This window comes from Rhinolophus hipposideros (assembly GCF_964194185.1).
Source record: "Rhinolophus hipposideros genome assembly, chromosome: X".
Classification (NCBI taxonomy): domain Eukaryota; kingdom Metazoa; phylum Chordata; class Mammalia; order Chiroptera; family Rhinolophidae; genus Rhinolophus; species Rhinolophus hipposideros.
Genome location: NC_138046.1, coordinates 35,745,624 through 35,756,268, shown reverse-complemented (window position 1 = coordinate 35,756,268; position 10,645 = coordinate 35,745,624). Strand labels below are relative to the sequence as shown.

Here is a 10,645-nt window from a genome sequence, read left to right as displayed (position 1 = left end):
ATGCTACAATCAAGAGACATAGGGTGGCTGAGTGGATAAGGAAGCAAGACCCTTGTATATGCTGTATACAAGAGACTCATCTCAGATCAAAAGACACACACAGGCTGAAAGTGAAAGGTTGGAGAAAGATATTTCATGCAAATGAGAGCGATAAAAAAGCTGGAGTTACTATACTTATATCTGACACAATATACTTTAAAATGAAGAACATATTAAAAGACAAAGGTGCGGGGCGGAGGGCGCGGCGCCGCTGCTGCTGCGGGCTGAGGGCTGAGGGCGAGGCGGGAGGGCCGCGGGGCGGCCGAGGGCGGCCGGGCAGGCGGAGGGCCCGCGGCGCTGGCGGCGGCCATGGCGGTGGCGGCGGCGCTGGCGGGCCGCGGGGCGCGCGGCGGCAGGGGCCGCCCTGGCGGCGGGCGGGCGGAGGGGGCGGGGCCCGGGCGGCGGGCGGCCCGCGCGGCGGCGGCGGCGGCGGCGGCGGCGGCGGCGGCCGGGACGAGGCGGCGGCGGCGACAGCAGAGGCGGCGGCGCAGGGCGCTCGGGCTGATGGCGGCGGCGGCCGGCCCCGGGAGGGCGCTGTCCCCGCGGCCGTGCGACAGCGACCCGGCCACCCCGGGAGCGCAGTCCCCGAAGGATGATAACGAAGATAATTCAAATGATGGGACCCAACCATCCAAAAGGAGACGAATGGGCTCAGGAGATAACTCTAGGTGTTGTGAGACTTCAAGTCAAGATCTGGGCTTTAGCTGCTATCCAGCAGAAAATTTGATAGAGTACAAATGGCCACCTGATGAAACAGGAGAATACTATATGCTGCAAGAACAAGTCAGTGAATATCTGGGCGTGACATCCTTTAAACGGAAAAATCCAGGTTTAACAGCCTTGCGTAGTGATGAAGTGATTGATTTAATGATTAAAGAATATCCAGCCAAACATGCGAAATATTCTGTTATTCTACAAGAAAAAGAACGTCAACGAATTACAGATCATTATAGAGTATTCTCAAATGCAACAACAGAATACACAGAAAGTTGAAGCCAGCAATGTGCCTGAGTACATTAAGAAAGCTGCCAAAAAAGCAGCTGAATTTAACAGCAACTTAAACCGGGAACGTATGGAAGAAAGAAGAGCTTACTTTGACTTACGGACACATGTTATCCAGGTGCCTCAAGGGAAGTACAAAGTGCTACCGACAGAGCGGACCAAGGTCAGTTCCTACCCGGTGGCCCTCATCCCCGGACAGTTCCAGGAATATTACAAAAGGTACTCACCGGACGAGCTGCGGTATTTGCCACTGAACACAGCACTTTACGAGCCCCCTCTGGACCCCGAGCTCCCTGCGCTCGACAGTGACGGTGACTCCGACAATGCCGACGACGGTCGAGGTGATGAGAGAAGGAGAAACAAAGGCACTTCGGACAGCTCCTCTGGCAACGTGTCCGAGGGGGAAGGCCTTCCCGACAGCCAGGATGAGTCTTTCCAGGGAAGACAGAGATCCAGGGACAAAGCTGCTACTCCAAGAAAAGATGCGCCGAAACGCTCTGTACTGTCCAAGTCAGTTCCTGGGTACAAGGTAGAAGAAAAAAGCCCCTGACTCAGCTTCCCTCCTGAGCAGCCTCTCTCCCTGAAATATTTTCACTTTGAATTTCAAAGTTGTGGAGCTCCTGCTGCTGCATCTCGTTAGCTGTTCTCCCGTGGTGTGTGCCCTGTCAGCTTCCTTCTGTTGTGCTTTATTCTCCCGGTGGCTTTTCTGTCCCTCTCGGCTATGGTTTAGCTTCTGTTTTCCATATATTTACAATTTACGAGAAAATCTTTTTTTTTCTTTTAAAGAATAACCAGGCAAGTATGGGTTTTAAAAAAATTAATTTATAGGTGGAACTTTATACTTTGTTTCCTTGAGTAATGTTCATGCTTCCCTGACATTTGAAATATCCCGGCGTTTAGTAGAGCTGAACAGGCTGAGCTGTGAAGCAGGCTGGGTGTGCTGTAGGCTCGGTTGTACTGTTGCAGTGCCTTTCATTAAGAGAGACTTGGGTTTAATCTCCGGATTATTGTCCATTTGCCAAATTCAGCTAACTCTGTGGTAGAAAATAGTAAAACCTTTTATTTACATTGTGGTGATTTTTAGTCTAACCTTGGGAAATAGCATACATAATTCTATGAGAAGGACTTAAATTATTTCATTAGGTAATCTGGCTCAGATATACTTGTTAATTTCTTAATCTCGTTGTTCTCAGAGTAAGGCAGTAGGCTATCAGCAATATTGTTATTTCTATTATTTCCTCCTGATGTCTGCCCATTCCCCTTCAGAGGGTTAGGCGATTTGTACATGGGGATTTAGGAATATCATAAAAGGTGTGGAATTAGTGCACAGTTTGATGCTTGGATGGTAATTGTAAAATGTACAGTGTTTTGCGTCTGGAATGTATCAGAATATGCTTTCTGTTGTGGCCAAAAGGTGTTTTGAAAGAATGTGTAAGAGGAAGCTGGTCACACAGTTTTGCGGATAAATATATAAAACAGGTACTGATGGACATAAAGACAGAGATCAACAGCAACACTATCATACTAGGGGACTTCAACACACCTCTGACAACAAGGGACAGGTCCTCCAGACAGAAAATCAATATGGAAACAACAGCCTTAAATGATACTTTGGAGCAGTTGGACTTAATTGATATTTTCAGAGCATTTCACCCCAATGCTGCAGAATACACGTTCTTCTCAAGTGCTCATGGAACATTTTCTAAAATAGATCATATGTTAGGACACAAGACAAGCCTCGATAAATTTAAGAAAATTGAAATCATACCAATTGTCTTCTCTGACCACAGTGCTATGAAATTAGAAATGAACTACAGGGGAAAAAAACCAGGAAGATACACCAATTCATGGAGGCTGAATAACATGTTGCTAAATAATGAATGGGTCAAGCAGCAGATCAAAGAAGAAATCAAAAGATATCTTGAGACAAATGAGAATGAGAACACGACGACCCAAAATCTATGGGATGCTGCGAAAGCAGTCCTAAGAGGGAAGTTCATAGCAGTGCAGGCCAACCTAAAGAAACAAGAAACATCACTAATTGACAGTTTATCTTCACACTTAAGGGATCTGGAAAAAGAACAGCAAAATAAACCCAAAGGGAGCACAAGGAAGGAGATAATAAGGATCAGAGCAGAAATAAATGAAATAGAAACCAGAAAAACAATACAAAAGATCAATGAATCCAAGAGTTGGTTCTTAGAGAAGATAAACAAAATTGACAAACCTTTAGCCAGACTCATTAAAAAAAGGAGAGAGAGGACCCAAATTAATAAAATCAGAAATGAAAGAGGAGAAGTGACAACAGACACCACAGAAATACAAAAAATTGTAAGAAATTACTATGAGCAACTATATGCCAACAAATTTGACAACCTTGAAGAAATGGACAATTTTCTAGAGGCGCACAACCTTCCAAAGCTAACTCAAAAAGAAACAGAAAGCCTGAACAGTCTGATTACCACCAGGGAAATTGAATCAGTAATCAATAATCTCCCAACAAACAAAAGCCCTGGACCAGATGGCTTTACAGGTGAATTTTTCAAAACGTTCAAAAAAGAATTATCACCTATTCTCCTCAAGCTCTTCCAAAAAATCCAGAAGGAAGGAAGACTCCCAAACACTTTTTACGAAGCCACTATCACCCTGATCCCAAAAGCAGACAAAGACACCACAAAGAAAGAAAACTACAGGCCGATATCTCTAATGAACATAGATGCAAAAATTCTCAACAAATTATTAGCAAACAGAATTCAGCAATACATTAAAAAGATCATACACCATGATCAAGTGGGATTCATCCCTGGTATGCAGGGGTGGTTCAACATCCGCAAATCAATTAATGTGATACACCACATTAACAAAATGAAAAATAAAAATCACATGATCATATCAATAGATGCAGAAAAAGCATTTGATAAAATACAGCAACCTTTTATGATAAAAACCCTTAAGAAAGTGGGAATAGAGGGATCATATCTTAACATAATAAAGGCCATATATGACAAACCCACAGCTAACATCATACTCAATGGGGAAAAGCTAAAACCATTCCCCCTAAGATCAGGAACAAGACAAGGTTGCCCACTTTCTCCACTTCTATTCAACATAGTGCTGGAAGTTCTAGCCACAGCAATCAGACAAGAGAAAGAAATAAAAGGCATCCAAATTGGTAAGGAGGAAGTAAAATTATCATTATATGCAGATGATATGATACTATATATAGAGAACCCTAAAGACTCCACCAAGAAACTATTAGAACTGATAGATGAATTTAGTAAAGTAGCAGGATATAAAATTAATATTCGGAAATCAGTTGCATTTGTATATACCAATGATAAAATAGCAGAAGGAGAAATTAAAAAAACAATTCCATTTACAATTGCTCCAAAGACTATAAAATATCTGGGAATAAATCTAACCAAAGATGTAAAGGATCTGTACTCAGAAAATTATACAACACTGAAGAAAGAAATGAAAGAAGACATAAATAGATGGAAACACATTCCATGTTCATGGATAGGAAGAATTAATATAATTAAAATGTCCATACTGCCTAAGGCAATATACATATTCAACGCAATTCCTATCAAACTACCAACGACGTTTTTCACAGAAATAGAACATATAATCCTAAAATTTATATGGGACCATAAAAGACCCCGGATAGCCTCAGCAATCTTGAGAAATAAGAACAAAGTGGGAGGTATAACGATACCTGATTTCAAACTATACTACAAGGCTACAGTAATCAAAACAACATGGTACTGGCATAAAAATAGATACATAGATCAATGGAACAGAATAGAGAGTCCAGACATAAATCCATGCCTATATGCCCATCTAATCTACGACAATGGAAGCAAGAATGTACGATGGGGTAAAGATAGTCTGTTCAATAAGTGGTGTTGGGAAACCTGGACGGACACATGCAAGAAAATGAAGCTGGACCACCTCCTTACACCATATACAAAAACAAATTCAAAATGGCTTAAAGACTTAAATGTAAGATCTGAAACCATAAAATATCTAGAAGAAAATATAGGAAGAAACTTCATGGACATTACCCGGAGTAAGATTTTCACTGATATATCCCCTCGCGCGAGCGAAGTAAGAGAAAAAATAAACATGTGGGATTACATCAAACTAAAAAGTTTTTTCACAGCAAAGGAAACCATCAATAAAACAAAAAGGGATCCTACTGTATGGGAAAAGATATTTGCCAATGATATATCTGATAAGGGATTAATATCACAAATCTATAAAAAACTTACTCAACTCAACTCCAAAAAAACAAACAACCCAATTAAAAAATGGGCAGAGGACTTGGGGAGACATTTCTCTAAGAAGGACATACAGAAGGCAAGAAGACATATGAAGAAATGCTCAACCTCACTAACCATCAGAGAAATGCAAATAAAAACCACAATGAGATACCACCTCACTCCAGTCAAAATGGCTATTATCAATAAATCAACAAACAACAAATGCTGGCGCGGATGTGGAGAAAAGGGAACGCTAGTGCACTGTTGGTGGGACTGCAGATTAGTGCAGCCACTATGGAAAACAGTATGGAGGTATCTCAGGAATCTGAAAATGGAACTACCCTATGATCCAGTAATTCCACTCCTAGGCATCTACCCGGAGAAATCCAAAACTCCAATTCAAAAATCTGTATGCACTCCTATGTTTATTGCAGCACTTTACACAATAGCCAAGATATGGAAACAACCAAAATGCCCATCGGTAGATGACTGGATTAAGAAGCTGTGGTACATTTATACAATGGAGTATTACGCAGCCATAAAGAAGAAAGAAATCTTATCATTTGCAGCAACATGGATGGATCTAGAGAACATTATGTTAAGTGAAATAAGTCAGAAAGAGAAAGACAAGTACCATATGATCTCACTTATATATGGAATCTAAAGAAAAGACTATGTGAATGAACTAATCAGAGTCAGTTTTGGGGACGCAGAGAAAAAACCGAGAGTGGTTAGATGGGTGTGTGGGAGGGGGTTGGGGATAAGGGGAAAGGTGAAGGGATTTGGAAGCAGCTGGTAACCACAAGATGGCCTCAGGGTTTTTCTTTTGAAAATTAATTTGGGGAAGGTATTCTATAATGTTGTAAAGATTTTGTTGGGTATCCGATGGACATGCGTCCTATTTGGGAGACCACCTCAGGGATACTGTGGATACCTGATCATGGCATTGTACATCAGAAGCTAAACATTAATGAATGCCAACTATAATTTTATATATATAATGTGATGGTTCAGTGTGAGGTCGGAGGGATAGTGGATGGGGGGAGGGGGGTTCACAGTATGAGGGATATAAATGATGAACGTCTAAGTATTACCTTGTTTTGTACACCTGAAACTAATAAATAAATTAATTAATAAAAAAAAAAATAATGTGATACACCACATTAACAAAATGAAAAACAAAAATCACATGATCATATCAATAGATGCAGAAAAAGCATTTGATAAAATACAGCAACCTTTTATGATAAAAACCCTCAAGAAAGTGGGAATAGAGGGGTCATATCTTAACATAATAAAGGCCATATATGACAAACCCACAGCTAACACCATACTCAATGGGGAAAAGCTAAAACCATTCCCCCTACGATCAGGAACAAGACAAGGTTGCCCACTTTCTCCACTTCTATTCAACATAGTGCTGGAAGTTCTAGCCACAGCAATCAGACAAAGAGAAAGAAATAAAAGGCATCCAAATTGGTAAGGAGGAAGTAAAATTATCATTATATGCAGATGATATGATACTATATATAGAGAACCCTAAAGACTCCACCAAGAAACTATTAGAACTGATAGATGTATTTAGTAAAGTAGCAGGATATAAAATTAATATTCGGAAATCAGTTGCATTTGTATATACCAATGATAAAATAGCAGAAGGAGAAATTAAAAAAAAAGAATTCCATTTACAATTGCTCCAAAGACTATAAAATATCTGGGAATAAATCTAACCAAAGATGTAAAAGATCTGTACTCAGAAAATTATACAACACTAAAGAAAGAAATGAAAGAAGACAAATAGATGGAAACACATTCCATGTTCATGGATAGGAAGAATTAATATAGTTAAAATGTCCATACTGCCTAAGGCAATATACATATTCAACGCCATTCCTATCAAACTACCAACGACGTTTTTCACAGAAATAGAACATATGATCCTAAAATTTATATGGGACCATAAAAGACCCCGGATAGCCTCAGCAATCTTGAGAAATAAGAACAAAGTGGGAGGTATAACGATACCTGATTTCAAACTATAGTACAAGACTACAGTAATCAAAACAGCATGGTACTGGCATAAAAATAGACACATAGATCAATGGAACAGAATAGAGAGTCCAGATGTAAATCCATGCCTATATGCCCATCTAATCTACGACAATGGAAGCAAGAATGTACGATGGGGTAAAGACAGTCTGTTCAATAAGTGGTGTTGGGAAACCTGGACAGACACATGCAAGAAAATGAAGCTGGACCACCTCCTTACACCATATACAAAAACAAATTCAAAATGGCTTAAAGACTTAAATGTAAGATCTGAAACCATAAAATATCTAGAAGAAAATATAGGAAGAAACTTCATGGACATTACCCGGAGTAAGATTTTCACTGATATATCCCCTCGCGCGAGCGAAGTAAGAGAAAAAATAAACATGTGGGATTACATCAAACTAAAAAGTTTTTTCACAGCAAAGGAAACCATCAATAAAACAAAAAGGGATCCTACTGTATGGGAAAAGATATTTGCCAATGATATATCTGATAAGGGATTAATATCACAAATCTATAAAAAACTTACTCAACTCCACTCCAAAAAAACAAACAACCCAATTAAAAAATGGGCAGAGCACTTGAGGAGACATTTTTTTAAAAAGGACATACAGAAGGGAAGAAGACATATGAAGAAATGCTCAACCTCACTAACCATCAGAGAAATGCAAATAAAAACCACAATGAGATACCACCTCACTCCAGTCAAAATGGCTATCATCAATAAATCAACAAAAAACAAATGCTGGCGCGAATGTGGAGAAAAGGGAATGCTAGTGCACTGTTGGTGGGATTGCAGATTAGTGCAGCCACTATGGAAAACAGTATGGAGGTATCTCAGGAATCTGAAAATGGAACTACCCTATGATCCAGTAATTCCACTCCTAGGCATCTATCCGGAGAAATCCAAAACTCCAATTCAAAAATCTGTATGCACTCCTATGTTTATTGCAGCACTTTACACAATAGCCAAGATATGGAAACAACCGAAATGCCCATCGGTAGATGACTGGATTAAGAAGCTGTGGTACATTTATACAATGGAGTATTACACAGCCATAAAGAAGAAAGAAATCTTATCATTTGCAGCAACATGGATGGATCTAGAGAACATTATGTTAAGTGAAATAAGTCAGAAAGAGAAAGACAGGTACCATATGATCTCACTTATATATGGAATCTAAAGAAAAGACTATGTGAATGAACTAATCAGAAACAGTTTTGGGGACACAAAGAAAAAACCGAGAGTTGTTAGATGGGTGTGTGGGGGGGGTTGGGGATAAGGGGAAAGGTGAAGGGATTTGTAAGCAGCTGGTAACCACAAGATGGCCTCAGGGTTTTTTTGAAAATTAATTTGGGGAAGGTATTCAATAATGTTGTAAAGATTTTGTTGGGTATTTGATGGACATGCGTCCTATTTGGGAGACCACCTCAGGGATACTGTGGATACCTGATCATGGCATTGTACACCAGAAGCTAAACATTAATGAATGCCAACTATAATTTTATATATATAATGTGATGGTTCAGTGTGAGGTCGGAGGGATAGTGGCTGGGGGGAGGGGGGTTCACAGTGTGAGGGATATAAATGATGAACGTCTAAGTATTATCTTGTCTTGTACACCTGAAACTAATAAATAATTAAAAAAAAAAAGAAAACATGGAAAGCCAAAAAAAAAGAAGTATGAAAAGAATGTAAAATATCTCAGTGATAATTTTATGTTGATTGTATATAATAATAAATACTATTATAAGTAAAAAAAAAAAGGAACCTGTGGTACATTTATACAATGGAGTATTATGCAGCCATAAAGAAGAAAGAAATCTTATCATTTGCAACAACATGGATGGATCTAGAGAACATTATGTTAAGTGAAATAAGTCAGAAAGAGATAGACAAGTACCATATGATCTCACTTATATGCGGAATCTAAAGAAAAGAATATGTGAATGAACTAATCAGAAACAATTTGGGGGACACAAAGAAAAAACCGAGAGTTGTTAGATGGGCGGGGGGGAAAGGGGTTGGGGGATAAAGGGAAAGTGAAGGGATTAGGAACCAGCTGGTAACCACAAGATGACCTCAGGGTTTTTTTTAAATTAGTTTGTGGAACGTATTCAATAATGATGTAAAGAATTTGTTGGGTATCCGATGGACATGTGTCCTATTTGGGAGACCACCTCAGGGATACTGTAGATGCCTGATCATGGTATTGTACACCAGAAGCCAAACATTAATGAATGCCAACTATAATTTTATCTATATAATGTGATGGCTCAGTGTGAGGTCGTAGGGATAGTGGATGGGGGGAAAGGGATTCACAGTGTGAGGGATATAAATGATGAACGTCTAAGTATTACCTTGTCTTGTACACCTGAAACTAATAAATTTTAAAAATTTTTAAAAAAGAAAGAAATTATTAGAGCTGATAGATGAATTCAGTAAAGTAGAAGGATACCAAATTAATATTCAGAAATCAGTTGCATTTGTATATGCCAATGATAAAATATCAGAAGGAGAAATTTAAAAAACAATTCCATTTACAATTGCTCCAAAGACTGTAAAATACCTGGGAATAAATTTAACTAAAGAAGTAAAAGATCTGTACTCAGAAAATTAAAAGACACTGAAGAAAGAAATGAAAGAAGACATAAATAGATGGAAACACATTCCATGTTCATGGATAGGAAGAATTAATATAGTTAAAACGTCCATACTTCCTAAGGCAATATGCATACTCAACGCAATTCCTATCAAACTACCTACAGCGTTTTTCACAGAAATAGAACATATAATCCTAAAATTTATATTGGACCATAAAAGACCCTGGATAGCCTCAGCAATCTTGAGAAATAAGAACAAAGTGGGAGGTATAACGATACCTGACTTCAAATTATACTACAAGGCTACAGTAATCAAAACAGCATGATACTGGCATAAAAATAGACACATAGATGAATGGAACAGAATAGAGAGTCCAGAAATAAATCCATGCTTATATGCCCATTTAATCTATGACAATGGAAGCAAGAATGTACGATGGGGTAAAGAGAGTCTGTTCAATAAATGGTGTTGGGAAACCTGGACAGACACATGCAAGAAAATGAAGCTGGACCACCTCCTTACACCATATACAAAAATAAATTCAACATGGCTTAAAGACTTAAATGTAAGATCTGAAATCATAAAATATCTAGAAGAAAATATAGGAAGAAACTTCATGGTCATTAACCGGAGTAAGATTTTCACTGATATATCCCCTCGTGCGAGGGAAGTAAGAGAAAAA

At 39.0% G+C, this 10,645-nt stretch overlaps 1 protein-coding gene across 1 annotated transcript; it reads left to right on the top strand.

The window, feature by feature from the left end:
* Positions 1-348: 348 nt before the first annotated feature.
* On the top strand, positions 349-2,001 carry LOC308494849 (PHD finger protein 10-like; the record flags this gene model as incomplete). Its single annotated transcript, XM_081042816.1, is given in 2 exon segments — positions 349-987; positions 992-2,001. Coding segments are annotated over 2 exon segments (1,239 nt in total). The 3' UTR covers positions 1,592-2,001.
* Positions 2,002-10,645: the final 8,644 nt, after the last annotated feature.